At 45.7% G+C, this 19,274-nt stretch overlaps 1 protein-coding gene across 4 annotated transcripts in view; it reads right to left on the bottom strand.

The window, feature by feature from the left end:
* Positions 1-19,274, bottom strand: part of POU2F3 (POU class 2 homeobox 3) — a 208,487-nt gene that overhangs the window by 1,641 nt on the left and 187,572 nt on the right. For all 4 annotated transcript variants that reach the window (XM_073602564.1, XM_073602561.1, XM_073602562.1 and 1 more), the window contains 4 exons: positions 19,057-19,193; positions 18,791-18,952; positions 6,753-6,819; positions 1,642-1,774 (listed from right to left, as the gene is read on the bottom strand). In XM_073602564.1, the coding sequence (XP_073458665.1) occupies positions 1,642-1,774; positions 6,753-6,819; positions 18,791-18,952; positions 19,057-19,193 (499 nt within the window). The remainder of the gene's footprint in view (positions 1-1,641; positions 1,775-6,752; positions 6,820-18,790; positions 18,953-19,056; positions 19,194-19,274) is intronic.

Genomic DNA, 19,274 nt, shown 5'->3' with positions numbered 1-19,274 from the left:
ATAAAACAGATTAAATTAAAGAGAAATAAATTATTATATATATACCTTCTCCTTATATTACTGAACTGTTTTCTACATGTAATTATAAGGGGCTTCTATATCAACTTTGTTTAGTAATGTGTTTTATGTACATAAAACAAATAGATAAACCATATTTATTAACACAGGCTCGTAGTAAACAGTTGTTTGGCCTAGGCCAGAAATAAGGATATGCAGTGAGGGATCCTTAAATAAAAATATTCCACCCCCCTCAAAAAAAAAAAAAACTCTAATTCTGTTAAGGGGGGCAAAAAGAAAATGATATAAAGTTATTAAAGTGCAACTATACTCCACCGATGTGGTGTTCCAGAGCTCCCTGTTGGCCGCTGATGTCTTCAGGTAAGTAACTTTATTGCAGATCCTTGCCTGTGCACCCATTTTTTTTAGTTAAAAAGTAACCCCTTTTTTGTTGATAAAAAACATTCCCCTCTGGGTGATCTATGTACATTACAAGGATTTTGACAAACTTTGTTGCAGATTCCTACCTTTTGTTATTCAGAAGAAATCCCTGTGTGTTTTGTCTGTGCCCATGTGCAAAATTGAGTCTAAAGGGAGTGGTTTCTTAATTATCAACCAACTGTTGCACCTGTGGGGCTCTAATGAGGAATTTTGCAGGGCATGCATTCCTTTAGATGTGCTTTCCTATTGGGAGTATGTAACCAAAAATGACATTTTTTTTTTTGCAGGGGGTGCCTGAAATCTGACTTTTATCTTAGTGCAGACTTCTGGGAAAATCTGTAAGCCAATCACACAAGCAGGAAATGACATATCTGGGGAGCGTTCTGTACATATTCTGTATACAGAACACCTCCAGGTAGCCATATTACATTGCATTTCACAGAAAATTACAGAGCTGTAGATTGAAAAGGAAAGGCAATTTTTAATAACATTAAATTACAATATGACTTGTTTCTCAATTGTATATGCTATATTATTTTTTTAATTAGCTTTTTTTCCCCACTAAAGTGGAGTTACCCTTTAAAGTTCAACTTTAAAGGGGTTGTAAACCCTTACGGTTTTTCACCTTAATGCATTCTATTTTTTAAGGTGAAAAACCTTTTGTGCTGCAGTACCCCCCCAGACTCCCCCTTTTTCTTACCTGAACCCGATCATTCCAGCGACGGGGATGACCACAGCAGCTCCAACCACTGTCTCGGGTCCTCATTGGATAGATTGATAGTAGTAGGATCCATTGGCTCCCACTGCTGTCAATCAAATCCAGTGACACGGGAGGCGGGGCTGAGTCCTGCTGTCTGTGTCAATGGACGCAGCAGCAGGACTCGGGAGCACGCCCTCGCGAGCGCCCCCATGGAGTTCGGCTCTCCGTGGGGGCATTTGAGAAGAGAAGGATCAAGGCCCTCTGTGTAAAACCCTTGCACAGAGGAGGTAAGTATAACATGTTTGTTGTTTAAAAAAAACAAAGCTTTACAATCACTTTAATTGCTCCCTAGAACTCAGCTTTCAATTATTCATTATACTCCCAAAAAGGTACACTCACAATTTATTATGCATACAAGACAATTCTGTCTGTGCCAAATAACATTTTCCAGAGTAAACCTGATTGTATATACAGTAGATGATAGGCAAACAAAAGAACCTCACCCAGATGAGCTGTAGCTGGAGGTATTCACATTGGGTTTTGAACTGTTTAGAGAGATTCCAGGACTGCAAGAATGAAGGCCTGAACATGGTGAGGATGGTCTGCTGGAACTCCCAGGAGAACAAGATGAAGTTACTGTAATACAAGAACCCATCAAAGCAAACATTGTAAGTGCACATATTGAGAATTCATCTATATTTTAATAGCTCACCCTGATTCCAAGACTTCATTTGGACCCCTTTATATTTGTTTCAAAATTTAGTAATCTATGAAACACAGAGGTATACTTTATTTTTTTGTTTTGTTTTACTCCCATGCTTTCAGAGACGCAATTATGTAAATACACCAAAATGAAAGGGTTATACAACCCAGTAGTTGACTCAGACCAGCAGCATCTACCTATTTCAATTATGGATATATTCTGGTGTCTTGAATCACTCACAAGCTTCAGATATTTTTCAGGAACTGCAGTGTCACAATCTCTCTATCAGAGTTCCAGACTGCAATCCCGCAGCCAGGGCTGGATTTATAAGGGGGCAACAAGGGACAATTCCTCCGGGTCCCCCTGACAGAGGGCCCCCCCCCCTCTATTCAAAACTTATAAAAAATATATAATAAAAACATATATATTTTTTAAATTAACTGTATCTTGGGAAGTAATATTTTGCCGGCCATCATCTGTAAAACTCTAGGCTGGTATATTGTATCATTTTTCAAAACGGAATTATGGCAACTCAAGCAAACACACATAGAGCACCATGACTGCCCGGGTCTAGGCATGTGTGACCTCAGAATGATGTTGTGTCATGCAATTTAGAAATGTGTCACTGTCATTTAGAATGTAAATCAAACCTATGTATAAGGGGTCCCCCAAGGTCTAAAGCTGGATCTGGCTGTAGCTATTAAAAAAAAACAAACAACAGAGTCTCACTTATAGCTACCCATCTCAGGGCCAAACATTGTTCACCTCATATGGGGAAGACTAACCTTACATTTCAGCTACTCATTTGGAAATAACTATGTCATTACTTGATACTCAAGTAATACTGTATGTGTATTGCTATTTTGTTGCAATACTCTCCCGGGGATGCCACAGCCCTCAGGCTGGGTCTTACTCCCCCAGGAACAAGAGACCTCTGCTCTGGGCACTAGCCCATATATACCTCCTTCAGCCCCCTGCTGGTCACCTGCCATATTGACCAGGGATTGGCTGAGGAGATATTAAAGTGGAGTTCCACCCATTTAAAAGTCAGCAGCTACAAAAAGTAGTCCTAATCAGACACTCACCTGTCCCACGGTCCAGTGATGCGGGCGCAGAACAATCGCTCTTCTCCCCCTCCTGTCTGCGGCGCCGGCATTCTAACTGTGGGTTGACCACTGTGAATGGCCGGGCAATCTTTTGGGACCTGTGACATGTCCCAGAAGATTGCAGGGAGAGAGGGGGGAGAGGTGAACTTTCTTCTGGTGCCGCCAGGGGAGGAAGTGGGAGCTGGGTGCCTGTAAAAACTGGGTACCCGCTCGCCCCCCACCCACAAAAAAAATTGATATGCCAAATGTGGCATGTCAGGGGGTCACCAGCATTTAAATCAGAAGTTCCATTTTGGGTGGAACTCATATTTTCTGATCCACTTTGTCCCAGGGTCCCCTAAGAGACAGGGGAAGTAATTAAGCCCATACCTACAAAGCCCAGAGCAGACCTAACTAATCAAACAATGCTTTCCCTGATTACAGGGAAGCCAAAAACTAAATTTAGCAAACAGCAGCTCTGAATATTACAGGGTGCTACATGTAGATAAAAACTAGCAACTGTACCCATCCTAAAACTGCAAGGTTGGGGATGGGGGGTTTGGCATGGTGGTAGTTGTAGTGGTGAGAGCAGATAGACTTAGGTGGTGACAAGTGCAGCGGTGACAGTAGGTTTGTGGGGGAGGTGTAGACATGGTCTTGTGATGGGTATAAACAGTGCTGGTAGAATGGTGAGAGTATGGGGACTGGAGAGTATAAGGCTACAGAGTGATGAGAATAGTGAGAAAGCTGGGCAGAGTGGTGAGCTTGGGGGGGGGGGGGGATGCAGAGTTGTAAGGCAGGAGTCCCAGGGTGAGTGGGAGTGAGAAGGGGGAGGGGGTGACAGAGTAGTGAAAGTAGGAGAGGTAGCAGAGTGTTGGGGGGCAGCAGAACAGTAAGTAGGTCAGGGAAAAATGGTGAGAGCAGGGGTGGGTGGACATGCAGCAGAGTGATGATGGTGGTGGGCAGAGTTATAAAAGAAAACTTCTTCCTATTCTTTTCCTTCTCCACTACAGCAAGAGGGCAGGAGAGGGAGTACCCCCCACTATCACAAAACACCGTCCACTAATCTGGTGTACATTAAAGACAACCCTCCCCACATTCAACATTTTGACAGTATCCTCTCCACAATATCAGCAGAAAGATTGTGACCATGGGCACAAATTAAGCTAAGTGATACCTCGGCACCCAAAGGCTCTTATTTTTTTTACTTTTGTACTTGTGCATGCTCCACATGGAGATATGGCCCTATACAGATGCATATGCATGGGGAATGCACAGTAGTGGCAGTTCAAACTGGTCATTACCACACATATATGTAATCTCACCACCAAATTGTGAAGTAAAAAATATAGTAATGATGACTGGTCTGCATTGACACTACCACTCATTCCCCACAACAGTACAGGCCAGTCACAACAGTGAATATGTAGGACCTTGTCACCATATTATTAGAAGCATGACAGAGCGTGGAAGCTTTACACATGGAAACACTAGATATTCACAGTCATTACTGTGCATGCATTAGGATAGGATGCACAGGAGTGACGTAAGTGTCATCTTGCATGTCTAACCACATATTATTACCCAAGCACATGCCATTTTGAACCAAGATGGAACTCTGTTGCAACCCTAACACCATCTTGAAAAAGTCCAGGTGGTGATTATGCTTTGAAAATGGCCATTTCTAAGGGCACTTTCACACTAATCCGGTGCGCTTTCCCATATACTTCTATTAGATCAGGTGTTTTTGGTGCGCTTTCTGAAAGTGTGCCAAATGTCCTGCGTGCTGCATCTTTGGTCACTTTCAGAAAATGCACCAAAAACGTCTGATCTAAAAGAAGATGTCCATGGGAAAGCGCAGGTAACCCACACGAAAACCACAGGTATGCTATGCTGTGGGGAGACTACACCAGGGCAGTGTAAAAGGGGCTTCAGTTAAAATTTTGCATTCAACTAAACAAGCGTTATGTATTGCTAAACAACTAAGCTAATGTTTATCTTATATTAATACGTATCCTATACTATTGTTATGAACATTCAATCTGAATTTAATCTGAATTTCAACAAGAAACTAAGGACCCTTACACACGGACAGCCTGATCGGTTTCGCCTGTCAGTTTTTAAGGTGGACTCGATCAGACCTTCCAGTCTCCTCTTTGGAGCAGTGACTGTCAACGGACATGTGTGCGTTGACACCCATCGGTATCCGATCCAATCCTGTCTGCTAAAAAAGATCGGACTGGAAGGCACTCGGATGTAAATAGACAGGCAGTCGGTTTACATCCAACCGCCCATAGAGGAAAGAGCTGTGTTTGAGCCCGCTCTGCATCAGTGGGGATCATCGGACAGATTGCTGAGCAGGCGGACTCCATCGGAGCCCATCCTGTGTGGAAGGGGCCTAAAGCGGAAGCAAAAACAACATTTGACTTTCTGTATCATTTTTTGGAATTGGAACATTCTATTTATTCTATTGTTGTTGCAATAACACATAACAAATGAAGGTTTTTTTAATTTTATATATTGGGGGGGGTTTTAGCAAAGAATGGTGCAGGCATAAAGCCTGTGCCACACATCTAAACTGAAAAAATGGAGCATATCCCACTACAAATTTAAAAAACGGATGTAAGCCCCTTTGTTAATTAAGAGCAATCTGCTCTATTTTGTATGCCATGTCTGTGCCAGACACAGCAATGAGAGTAGGAGCACTAAAGTTGCTTGCTCCATCTCGCTCTGACCAGCACCCCCCTTCCCCTGCTCACCAAGTCTATCTGTTTTGTTGATGTGGCATATGCCACTGCACCAGTTTGGCACAAGAAAACTCTGTTAATTTCCACTATTGTGTGCATTTTTTAATTCTATACAGCACCAAAAAGTAATACAAACCTTAGTTAGAATAAACTTAAAATAAAATAAAGTTAAAAGAAAAAAAATAAGAAAAAAGAAAATTATAGAATAAACTTGATCTGCACTGACAAGTTAGATATGATTTAACAGTTATTATTTTATCAGGACAGGTTCTGCTTGGCTCCTCATTCGATAAGGACCTAAAATAGAACTGCCATGCTAGATATACGGGGCTGCTGGTTTCCTGGAAAGGCTAGTCCGTTAGCACTGTTTAGCATCGATACAGGGTAAGAGACCTGGAACAAGCATGCAACAAGTAAACTTCCAAGAAAGTCCAGATTTTCTATCACCATATTATTCCTGGTCCAGTGTGTACAGAAGCTAAAGCATTACAAAATGTATAATGACAGTATCTCCTTCCTTAGGAAGTACTCATGACAAAAATAGGTTCAGAATGTAAAATGCTGAGAATCATTTATGATGAAATCTCAGGGAAAAGTAATACAATTGCAGCCCCAAATAGCATTAGTAGTATTGGTGAATGTAGAGGGTAAAAAAAAGGTTTTGGAGTAGAGAGGGATCAGAACACGTGTCAAGTTTTATTTTTGTCTGTACCCCTGTTATGGAGATCCACCCTCTCCATCTGTTTTACCATTATCATCGAGAGTCAAAGCAAAAGAGAATCCCAAATTTTAGGTTGACATCAGAATACTAATAGGGTAAATTAATAGGGACATTAGTTCTGGTGACACACTGGGATTCCCTTACTTTGGAGGAATTTCCTCTCACTTCCTGTTTGGCTATAGGACAGGAAGTGAAGGGAAATCTCCTCAATCGGACAGAGTTGACAAAAAATTTAAAATAACAACCCAGACTCTATCCAAAATGAAAAAAAAAAAAAAGTTTTGCCATTAGTTACATTTTAATAGGGTCAACATCTGCAGTGTATGTGTAAATATTGCCACTGCTAATGTTATCTTACCTGTGCTGGTCATTGTGCTGTGCACTGGAGCGATACCTAAAGACCCCAAAGAACTGGACGTTGATACCTGACACAGAAAAAATATACAATTACGGTAACAGTACAATATACAGTGTATGTGTATAAATATATATTTTCATTCAGTGTGCACATCTCCTACTGTATGTTATGTTCTATTTTCTATTCACCTGAGTTCTACAATTACCCTCTCCCTCTACCATCTGACTTCATGGGTAGTATTGGTAATAAAAATGATTATCTACTGATCGCAATGCCATGTTGTATAGTTGAACGTGCTCATTATTGATATGTGAGGACAGCCTCTAGCTTTCAAGGTACGTTTTTAGCATGGTATAGTTTGATTGATATTTGAATTATTTTTACTGTACTACTTATACTTCACATCAATTTTCTTGTCAAAATGTTAAATTTACAAACAAATATTGACTACTGTTATGGAATCAGCATCTTATAGCATGAAATAGATATTTAACTATTGAAAGGCACTATTGTTCATGAATCTGCATTTCCAGAGGCGTAACTAGAACCTTTAGGGCCAATCAATGCATGAAGGGCCCCCCTCTGACTCCCCTCTTCTGTCCAAGCCCAGGGCCCTTCCCATTGATCCTGGGGTCCTTTACTCCCATTGCAGGGCACTTTATTGCAGTCTCGCAGCGGGCTCCCTTCCTGCCATCTTGGGTAGAGTTGCCACCTTTTTTTCAAGTCAAACCTGAACACTTTAGCGGCCCACGGCAATTTTTTTTTTTGTAATATACACTATTGTCAGGGGGCTTACCTCGGCAGGCGGAGCGTCCGCGGTGGTGTGCGTCTGGGCGCGTCGGCGCGCGCGTTCCCGCGGACCTCGCCGTGCGTGTTTCTCGCAGCACCGGCGCGTGTGTTCAGGATCGTTCCATTGTGCGCGCCGGTGTGCGGGGGCGCGCGCGCGGGCGTTGGCGGGCGCGCGTGCCTGTGTGTGCCGGGGCGCGCGCGTGCACGTCGTTTGGCGCCAAGAGCCCCATTTAAGCCAGTGTGTTCTTGTGTCCAGTGCTGCCTAATCAACAGCTAGTCGTCCTAGAGCCTGATTTGTATCTCTCCTGTTCCTGAAATACCTATTGACCCGGCCTTGTCCCCCGATCTCTCTCTGAACTCTGCCTGCATCGACCCCTGCTTGTTTGACCATCCGATTGCCTGTTCCTTTGTACCTTTGCTGACCGTCTGTTACCAAACCCGGCCTGTCTCCTGACCATCCATCTGCCTGCTCCCTTGGATCCTATCTGCTGGTCTGCTTACTTCCAGCCTGTTGTCCTTGCAAAGCCTGCTCAGCTCTGTGCCTGTGTTCCAGCCTCCTTCAGCCTACTCACCTGTTAACCCTGCACTGTCTGGACTGCTATACCGGGACTACAATACAGGCCTTCATACCACTCCGTACTTTCGTACCCTCTGTTTACTCTACCAGGGGGCCGATAGTCGGAGGGTAAGGGAGCCTCCTCTCTGCCCGACAGGACTCGCCGGTCTGGTAAGTAGGAGCCTGATAGTATTAGGCAGCCATGACCGAGTCCGGGCAGGGAGCTTCCCCCATGGACGAACTTTGCCGACATTTGGCGGGGTTAACCCAGGCAGTGAAGAGCCTACAAGAGGGATACTCCAGCCTGGAAGAACGTGTACAGGCCTTGTCCGCACCTACCGGTCCACCAGGGTCCGCAGCAGCCACCTCAGCACCCTCCGTGGTCATGTTACCTCCTGAGCCAAAAGTACCAGTACCTGAAAGATTTCTCGGAGACCGAAGTAGGTATCGTGCCTTCCGGAATGCCTGTAATCTCTACTTCGCCCTACTGCCACGCACGTTCTCCCTTAAAGCCACTAAGGTGGGCTTCGTTATTTCTTTACTTTCTGGTGAACCACAAACATGGGCTCACCGACTTTTGGAGCAAAAGTCAGTCGTCTTGGATAGCCTGGAGGCCTTCTTTGGTGCAATGTCCCAACTATACGAAGACCCCCAGCTTACCGCCACCGCAGAAGCCTCCCTGCAGGCCCTTCGTCAGGGCCGTCGAGCAGCAGAAGACTATGCCGTCGAGTTCAGACGATGGAGTTCTGACACTGCGTGGAATGACGCCGCGTTGCGCCATCAGTTCAGGATGGGGTTATCAGATCCCCTCAAGGATGAACTGGCACGGGTAGGGGTACCACAGACCCTGGAGGAGCTTATCAACCTGTCCATCCAAATAGACCGAAGATTACGAGAGCGACGTGCTGAAAGAACCACCGGTACCTTTCGCCCCACCTGGATGATTCCACAAGTACCCTGTCCTCCCAGCAGATCTCTCGCTCCTCCACCTGCCACAACCAATGAAGCGCCAGAACCTATGCAACTCGGTCTATTCCGCCCTTCTTTAACCCCTGAAGAGAAAACACGCAGACGGGCACACAATCTCTGCCTCTACTGTGGGGAATCCGGGCACTACGCCAACGGCTGCCCCAACAAGACACGTAAGTGTCACTCTGCTGATCGTATCTGTGCTACTGTTGTACCCACTGTTGGCTCGCATCTAACCATTTCTGTCACTTTACAGCTTCCCGGAGAGGCCATCCAAGTCCCAGCTATCATTGATTCCGGAGCCTGCAGCTGTTTTATCGACCGGACCTTTGCCTCCCAACATGCCATTCCACTCCAACCCAAGACTTAAAGCCTAGCTGTTCATCTTGCAGACGGATCTGCTCTCTGCTCCGGTCCGGTCACTCATGAAACTATCCCTTTAGAAGCCATCATTGGCCAACGTCACCGAGAATATCTTTGTTTGGACGCCATCTCGTCCCCCCTTTTTCCTGTCATTCTTGGGGAATGCCTTGGCTGCAGGTGCACAACCCTCAAATCAACTGGGCTTCTGGTAATGTCAAGTTCCTCTCTGGATATTGTCTTCAACACTGTTTACAGGGGATTGGCCGTGAGGGTACCCAACTCCTCGGTCTACTTCCGGATGTTGATCTGCTTCAAGCTATCCCTGAGCCTTATCAAGACTTTGCGGATGTGTTTAGTAAGAAGGGGGCAGAAGTACTACCTCCACACAGGCCCTACGACTGCCCAATTGAATTACTTCCAGGTACCGAGGTACCCTTTGGCCGGATCTTCCCCCTGACTGAGCAGGAGCTGGGCACCCTGAAGCAGTATCTAGATGAAAATCTGAAGAAAAGGTTTATCCGCCCGTCCACCTCCCCGGCCGGTGCGGGCTTATTCTTCGTGGAAAAGAAAGACCATTCTCTGCCGCCATGCATTGATTACCGTGAATTGAACAAGATAACTATTAAAAATCGTTACCCACTCCCTCTGGTACCTGAACTATTCCAAAGGCTGGGCACTGCCAGAATCTTTACTAAATTAGATCTTCGGGGTGCTTACAATCTAATCCGCATCCGAGAGGGTGATGAGTGGAAGACAGCGTTTCGCACTCGCTTTGGACATTTCGAGTACCAGGTTATGCCCTTCGGTCTCTGTAATGCCCCAGCAACGTTCCAGCACTTTGTAAACGACATCTTTAGAGAAATCTTGGACCTCTACGTCATTGTCTATCTGGACGACATACTCATCTTCTCCTCTTCTTTGATTGATCACCGCAGGCACGTCAGGAATGTTCTTGCCCGGCTCAGGCAGCACGGCCTATACGCTAAACTGGACAAGTGTGAGTTTGAACGTCAGAGTATTCAGTTCTTGGGACTCATTATTTCGGTAGATGGAATTAAGATGGATCCACAAAAAGTGTCGGCCATCCTGGACTGGCCTGCTCCTACAGACAAAAAAGGGGTCCAACGCTTCGTAGGATTTTCTAATTTCTACAGAAAGTTTATTAAAGACTTCTCTAAGATCATTTCACCAATTACTGAACTTACTAGACAGGGGGTACGATTCTGCTGGTCGCCCCGGGCACAGGCAGCTTTCGAGAAATTAAAGGGACTGTTTACTTCTGCTTCTATCCTCAAACACCCGGACCCTGCGCTACCGTTTGTGCTGGAAGTGGATGCATCGGAGATCGCAGTAGGGGCGGTACTTTCTCAACGCCAGGGTCCCAAAGCCCTCTTGTTTCCCGTAGCATTCTTTTCCCGTAAACTCTCATCGTCTGAGAAGAATTATGACGTGGGAGATCGGGAACTGTTGGCCATCAAGGCGGCTCTGGAGGAATGGCGCTATCTGTTGGAGGGTGCTGTACATCCGGTTCTCATCTTTACCGATCATAAGAACTTGGAATACCTAAGGGCAGCAAAGCGACTTAAACCACGACAGGCTAGATGGGCACTTTTTTTTCCCCGCTTCTCCTTTCATATTACGTACAGACCCGGATCCAAGAATGGAAAACCTGATGCCCTATCACGAATGTTTCACGATTCCAAGGAAATTGCTCCTCCCGAAACTATTTTGCCAGCAGGAAACTTCTTACTCCTCCAGGAAGATTTAATTTCCAGGATTAAACAGACCTCCTCTGAAATTCCCCTACCTACCGGAACCAGTTTAAATGACGGGTTGCTCTGGCATGAAGGCAAGATTTTTGTACCTGAAAAACTTAGAGTGCTGATACTGGAACTATGCCATGACCACAAGCTGGCGGGTCACTTCGGAGCTCGGAAAACTTCGGAATTGGTGTTACGCACCTTTTGGTGGCCTTGTCTCCTGGAGGACTGTAAAAGGTATGTGGGTTCTTGCCACACCTGTGCCCGGAATAAATGCAACCGCTCAAGGGCTTGGGGTTTATTGAGGCCCTTACCGATTCCTGATAGACCTTGGAGAATGTTGTCTATGGACTTCATTGTGGAGTTGCCCCCTTCCGAAGGTTTCTCAACCATCTTTGTGGTGATCGATAGGCTATCCAAGATGGCACACTTCCTCCCTATGAAAGGCACTCCCACAGCCGTAGAAACGGCGAAAATATTCATCAAAGAAATAGTGAGATTACATGGGGTACCTGCGAATATTGTATCCGATCGGGGTGTCCAATTCACCTCCCGGTTCTGGAGAGCACTGTGTGCCGCCCTGGAAATTGAATTAGCGTTTTCCTCGGCCTACCACCCTCAGACGAACGGCCAGACTGAAAGAACTAACCAGACGCTGGAGCAATACCTCCGTTGTTTTTCTGTATTTTCGCAGGACGACTGGGTGTCCTTGTTACCGGTCGCTGAATTCTCATATAATAACTCCCTGCATTCTGCCATTAACCAGACTCCTTTCTTTGCAAACTACGGATTCAATCCTTCTTTCCTTCCCAGTTCTATTCCGGAATGTACCCTACCCGCAGTAACGGAAACAATGGAGTTCTTCTCTAGTAACTGTAAAATCCTGCAGGAAACCATGGCCCAATCTCAGGCTTCCTTCAAAAGGATGTTTGACAAGAAAAGGCGAGGAGAACTCGTCCTTGAGCCTGGCAACCAAGTGTGGCTCTCCACAACTAATCTAAAGTTGGCCTGTCCCTCCAGGAAGTTGGGACCTAAGTTCCTGGGCCCGTTTCGGGTGAAAAGAAAGGTGAATGATGTTGCCTTTGAACTTTGTCTACCAGAGTCTCTTAGAATTCACCCGGTCTTTCACGTGTCGTTATTGAAACCAGTTGTCCCTGATCCCTTTCCTGACCGTAAGGCCAAGCCACCGGAGTCTGTTTTGGTCAACAATGAGGAGGAGTTTGAAGTTGAAGCAATCCTGGACTGTAGGAAGAGGCAGAATCAGCTCCAGTACCTCATTAAGTGGAAGGGGTATGGACCCGAAGATAACTCTTGGGAACCCGAGAGTAACCTTCATGCTAACGAACTGTTACGTGCCTTTAAGAACTCCCATGCACCCAGGTTGGCCCAGCTGGGCATCCGGAGGCTGCCCTTGAGGAGGGGGCACTGTCAGGGGGCTTACCTCGGCAGGCGGAGCGTCCGCGGTGGTGTGCGTCTGGGCGCGTCGGCGCGCGTTGGCGCGCGCATTCCCGCGGACCTCGCCGTGCGTGTTCCTCGCGGCACCGGCGCGTGTGTTCAGGATCGTTCCGTTGTGCGCGCCGGTGTGCGGGGGCGCGCGCGCGGGCGTTGGCGGGCGCGCGTGCCTGTGCGTGCCGGGGCGCGCGCGTGCACGTCGTTTGGCGCCAAGAGCCCCATTTAAGCTGGTGTGTTCTTGTGTCCAGTGCTGCCTAATCAACAGCTAGTCTTCCTAGAGCCTGATTTGTATCTCTCCTGTTCCTGAAATACCTATTGACCCGGCCTTGTCCCCCGATCTCTCTCTGAACTCTGCCTGCATCGACCCCTGCTTGTTTGACCATCCGATTGCCTGTTCCTTTGTACCTTTGCTGACCGTCTGTTACCAAACCCGGCCTGTCTCCTGACCATCCGTCTGCCTGCTCCCTTGGATCCTATCTGCTGGTCTGCTTACTTCCAGCCTGTTGTCCTTGCAAAGCCTGCTCAGCTCTGTGCCTGTGTTCCAGCCTCCTTCAGCCTACTCACCTGTTAACCCTGCACTGTCTGGACTGCTATACCGGGACTACAATACAGGCCTTCATACCACTCCGTACTTTCGTACCCTCTGTTTACTCTACCAGGGGGCCGATAGTCGGAGGGTAAGGGAGCCTCCTCTCTGCCCGACAGGACTCGCCGGTCTGGTAAGTAGGAGCCTGATAACTATACTTATATTTTTTAGTGGTGCATCAAAATGAAAATTCCGAAGCCGAAACTGAAAACTCAGGATGCACTTGGCCGAACAAACAGACAGTTTTTTTTAATTTTGTCATGTGGCTGGCGCCTTTACATTGAAGTCAATGGGATACGATTGTGCATTAAAGTCAATAGGGGGAGTTTTTGCATTGAAGTCAATGGGACATGATTTTGCATTGCAGTAAATAGAGTGTGATTTTTGCATCAAATGGGACTTGAATCAACAGAGTCCCCTTTTACATCTGAATTTGTAGAGTTCCCCTTTTACATCTGAATCTGTAGAGCTTCCTTTTACATCTGAATCCCCAGAGTTTCCTCTTACATCTGAATCCCCAGAGTTCCCTTACATTGCAAGGAGCAACTCTGCAGACTCTGATGTTTTAAGGGGGAACACTGAGAACTCTGATGTAAGGCGGGAACTCTTATGTAAAAAGGACTGCAGACTCTGATGTCAAGGGGAACTGTGATATAAGGGGGTCTCTGGTAACCAGAGCCCCCTCTTACATCAAAGTTCCCAGCATTCCCCTTTAATCAGGGTTCCCATAACCCCCTCTTACATTGGAGTTCAGAGTCCTCCTTTACTACAGAGTTCCCTGCATTCCCCATTAATCAGAGGTCCTAGAGCATCCTATACATCAGTCTTCAGAGCCCCCCCTTAAATCAAAGCTCGTAAAGCGCCCCTTACACCAGAGTCTGCAGAGCGCCCCTCACATCAGTGTCCGCAGAGCGCCCCTCACATCAGAGTCCGCAGAGCGCCCCCTCGCACCAGAGTCCGCAGAGCGCCCCCCTCGCACCAGAGTCCGCAGAGCGCCCCCCTCGCACCAGAGTCCGCAGAGCGCCCCCCTCGCACCAGAGTCCGCAGAGCGCCCCCCTCGCACCAGAGTCCGCAGAGCGCCCCCCTCGCACCAGAGTCCGCAGAGCGCCCCCCTCGCACCAGAGTCCGCAGAGCGCCCCCCTCGCACCAGAGTCCGCAGAGCGCCCCCCTCGCACCAGAGTCCGCAGAGCGCCCCCCTCGCACCAGAGTCCACAGAGCGCCCCCCTGCACCAGAGTCCGCAGAGTGCCCCCTCGCACCAGAGTCCGCAGAGCGCCCCCTCCCACCAGAGTCCGCAGAGCCCCCCTCACACCAGAGTACGCCAAATTTCTACGTACACTATAAGAGGGATCTCTGTGGACTCTGGAATGTGAAGAGGATCTCTGATGTAATGGGGTCTCTGCTCACTAAAGCCCTCCTTACATCAGAGTCCACAGAGCACCCCTTATATCAGGCCCCCCCTTACATTAGAGCACTTACTGGGAGACAGGAGAGAAAAAGGAGGGAGGGGGGGAGACTTCACTCATAGTGGATGCAGAGGCATCAGCTATCAGCACTTTTTGTCTTCTGGCTGCTGGGCTTCAAACTTCCCGTCCAGACATCCCCTTCTCTGAGGCATAGCACTGCTGGGGAGTGTGGGCAGGGCAGACACAGGAGTGGGCGGAAGAGAAGCTGATCCGGTCTCTCTCCTCTCCTCTGCAGCTGCTGGGGAGCCACAGTCCGGGCTATTGAGGCCTCCCTAAGTGGCAAATTTCTAGGGCCCAGTCGCAAGCTTGAACTTTGCGGCCCTAGTAGTTCCACCACTGTGCATTTTATCTTTACTTTAAATTTCTCTATTTTCTACTTCCTTCAATCAACAACTGAGAAAACCTCATGATTCTCACCAATCAGAAGATTTGTGCTATATACAGTAGCTATATTTCAAGTTAACAGACTAATGGAGAATAATAAAGCGTATTTAAACCTAAATCCAAAAATCCAAAAACGTAATAGTCCTTGTGTGCTGGCTACGTTCATTTTTTACCTGGTGATCCTGCAAATAAAACACTTCTTGTCCCTGGGTGGCTACAACACTCCTCCACTGTATCTATGCAGGGAGCAATGGTTGTAACCCTAGGCTGTTCTTCTCATATGAAATACAAATATGTCCGTGTCTCCATTACATGGAGGCAGGGCAATTGGTAGATTAAAGAATATAGCTAGGAAGGAAGTTATTCTGTGCAGCTCACAGGAAGTGACAAGGACATGGTATCTCTGACAAAATCAACAGGTATTTTCTGATAATGTTCTTAGCTTGAAAAAAGAAGAAATAAGAAAAGGAAGCTAGCACATCCAAGGACTATAATTTGTAATATTTTGCATTTTTGTTCTTAGGGTTTACATACCTTTTAAATAAACCTAACAACTCCTCCCCTCCTAACTTCTCTTATTTGGTCCATTAAGTATAGTACTGATTACAGTTTGTTATATCTTTTCAAAAACTGCAAATATTAGTAATTCTGCCAGAAATTATATCAGCTGATAAATGTTTTTGCTCTTTGCATGTACTATTCTTCTATGAATTACATTGTTGCCAGCTATCTCTGAGCACTACAGAACCCCTGCTCTCTATCTTATGGGGAAGAGGAGAGGATGATGTGTTTGTAGTCCTGTCCTATGGCAACAAAGCTTCTTCCCAATAGATACAGTAAGGTGAATAGGCGTGTGGTCATTCTAAAAAAGAAGTGTGTTACTGGCAGGGCCATAAGGTGAAAACAAAGTTAAACACCTGCAAAAAGAAAACCAGCAAAAAGAAAACCAATGTAGTCATCACATCTAAGGATTGGTAAGCCTTGGTTTTCATATGCATTAAAGGAATCTATCAATAGTAGATAAGAATATAAAATGTATTTACCCCTACAGAGAGTAGCACTTCTGGTCTTAGCTCACTTGAAAATCCAAGTTTGCTGAAGGATCCTCTGCATCCGACACACTTCCTGGAGTGTCAGATGCCCTTTCCTTGTGCACTGTGGTAACATCTTGTGGCCCTAGGTCAGTACAGAACACAATAGTGATCTAAGGGCTAGATGGAACCACAGGGCACAGCGATTGATTCAGGTATCCGACATTCCCAGAAGTATCAGATGGGAAGATTCTGGCAGAGGCACAAGCACTTTAAAGGTAAACCCTTGTGTTTTTTCACCTTAACGCATTCAATGCATTAAGGTGAAAAAACTTCTGACACTGACTGGCCCCCTAGCCCCCCCCCGTTTTACTTACCTGAGCCTGTTCGTTCCCTCGGTGGAGATGCTCTGTACCTCTCTGCCCGGGGTTCTCCGCTCTTGATTGACAATGGCTGCGCTGCTATCAATCTATCCAATCAAATCAAATGACACAGGTGCCGGGGGGCGGGGTCGAGTCCAGCATTCTGTGTCTATGCACACAAATGCTGGACTCGGGAGTAGGCCCGCAAGGTAACTCCCAGGGAAAACGCTTCTCCTAGGTTGTTTACCGATGCGAGGAGGAGCCGCGAGCTCCGTTGGGGGACCCCAGAAGATGATGATCGGGGGCCACACTGTGCAAAATGAACTGCACATTGGAGGTATGATATGTTTGTTATTTAAAAAAACAACAGAGGGTTTGCAACCCCTTTTAGAGAGCAAAGATTTAAGGCATTACTTGCGGAGTTGTATTGTTTATCATCTGGGGGGGGGGGGGGCCTGTAAAAGAAAAGAAAGTATAGTGACAGAGTTGCTTTATTAGGGAAAAGAAGCATCGGATTTATACATGCTTGCTCTTTATTATGACTTATGTAGGTGGATAAATGTAACAAAATATCAGCTTGCATTTGTGATCTGTTCTTTTATAGTTGATTCTGACTTTTATCTATCCTGGATTTGACACCCTTCTAAGGCCACATGTACACTAGTACTTAGGACTACGTACATCACTTTCAGGTTAAAATATGCAGTAGTTGGAGAGGACTAAGTGCATATGTCCCAGAATGCATACAGCCCCAAATGCGACTACCACTCAATACATTGGCTTGCCTCTAATATATAGCCTTTAGTATATTTGGAGAATAGATTTGATAGTTTTATTAATGGCATCTATGAAGATTGGCTTATATATGCTTTGCAATTATCTACATAGAATTATACCCCTAAACCTGTTAGAAAATGGAGGACAGGGTATAGTATGGTCTCCAACAAAATGGCCACTTTAAGATCCTTCCTGGCCCTCTAGCATCTGAACTTAGCGAATTGGTCATAGGGAAAATGGCCGTTATGATAATATCAATATAGTCTTTAACCCTAGCAGATAAATAGCGTGGTTCCCCTGAGGAAGTCACGTGACGTAACGCGCAGGGCATGGCTGGAGTAGACGGCGGACCGGAAATGACGTGAGAGGTGGAAAACCTTGCTGTTTTTCTGATTTCATGCGCTTTTTATTTTGCTTTGATGTAAGTGTTTAATCGTCTTTTAAATAAATGGTTATATTTTAAACGTTTTACACTATGGGAGGCATATTGTCTATTTCACCCCCACATATGGAACTACAGCCCTAGGAGCCTGGATCCTTTATTCCACACTGAGGAGGTAAGAAGGAGGGTATTGGGAGGAAGGATCACCAGCCTCTTATTGGAACCTGATCACAAAGCTCATTATACATGGTAATGAGGTGAGAGTTTTGTGAGCACTTGGATTGGTGGAAGCACAGAGAACATGTTGGATTGTTTTAAAGAAGAATTGAGCACCGTTTATAACTCAGCACTTGATACTTATCAGTTTATTGGACATTATATACATTTGTGATAATAATCACCCTTGCTTCTTGGATTCTTTGATCATTTGTATTTTGCATTATTGCACACCTTTATATTGATTTTGCATTTCACTGTATTATTCACTGAGGAATAGTGGAACACCACTTATATTACATTTTTATTTGTTAATGCAGAGTCTTATGCCCTGTACACGCACACAGTCGGATTTTCCGACTGTGTGTGTCCTAAATGTGTGGTAGGACCTTGTTGACGGAAAATCCAACTGTGTGTGGGCTCCACCACACATTTTCCATTGGAATTTCCAACACACAAAGTTTGAGAGCAGGATATAAAATTTTCCGACAGCAAAATCCGTTGTCGGAAATTCCGATCGTGTGTACACAAATCCGAGGCACACAGTCCCACGCATGCTCAGAATAAATTAAGAGACCAAAGCTATTGGCTATTGCCCCATTTATAGACGCGATGTACGTGTTTTATGTCACCACGTTCAGAATGATCGGAGTTTCCGACAACTTTGTGTGACCGTGTGTATGCAAGACAAGTTTGAGCCAACATCCGTCAGAAAAAATCCATGGATTTTGTTGTCGGAATGTCCGATCAATGTCTGACCGTGTGTACGGGGCATTACAGTGTTCATTTAGTCCTTTCCCAAGTCATTCCTTCTTTTTTTTTTTTTTTTTACCGAACTTGTAGGTTTCAATAGCAAGAACAAAACTAGACCTAAAATAGCTAACTGTGAAGGCTACAGTATAATAAATATGACAGGGTACCCTTTTGTAGACAGTTTTAGGTCTTACCATTCTTGAATTATAGAGAGGAGACTTCAGAGGCAAGTTAATTGGACAGTTAATTCTTTTTTCCTTCTGGCGACGATTGCAGAACCAAACCCGTACCACTTCCTTCTCCATAGCCAACTGTTCAGCTATCATGCTAATTTCCTCTGAGCTTGGTTTTGGGTTCTAGAAGAGGAAATTTAAGATGTCTGTACAGGTAACTGACAGGAAATGTGCAGGGTCTCTATATATTACAGAAAATAATAAGAGCCTCACATAATATTACTTACATCTTGAAACCGTTTCTCCAAAGTCAGGCGTATGTTAGTCTCTATACTTGTCCTTTTTTTCCTTTTACGCCCAAACATCTCACTTAATTGTGGATATGTGCTGTTTTGTGTCATAGCGGAATCAGATGGGGCAGATTCTGAAAGGCCAAAGATAAGCTGAGTATATCTGTCACTATTTGGCGTCTGTACTTTTTAAACATAACATTTATGTTACATAC

This window comes from Aquarana catesbeiana, linkage group LG10 (assembly GCF_042186555.1).
Source record: "Aquarana catesbeiana isolate 2022-GZ linkage group LG10, ASM4218655v1, whole genome shotgun sequence".
NCBI classification, from domain to species: domain Eukaryota; kingdom Metazoa; phylum Chordata; class Amphibia; order Anura; family Ranidae; genus Aquarana; species Aquarana catesbeiana.
The sequence above is the reverse complement of the archived record's forward strand: the minus strand, read 5'-3'. Positions and strand labels throughout refer to the sequence as shown.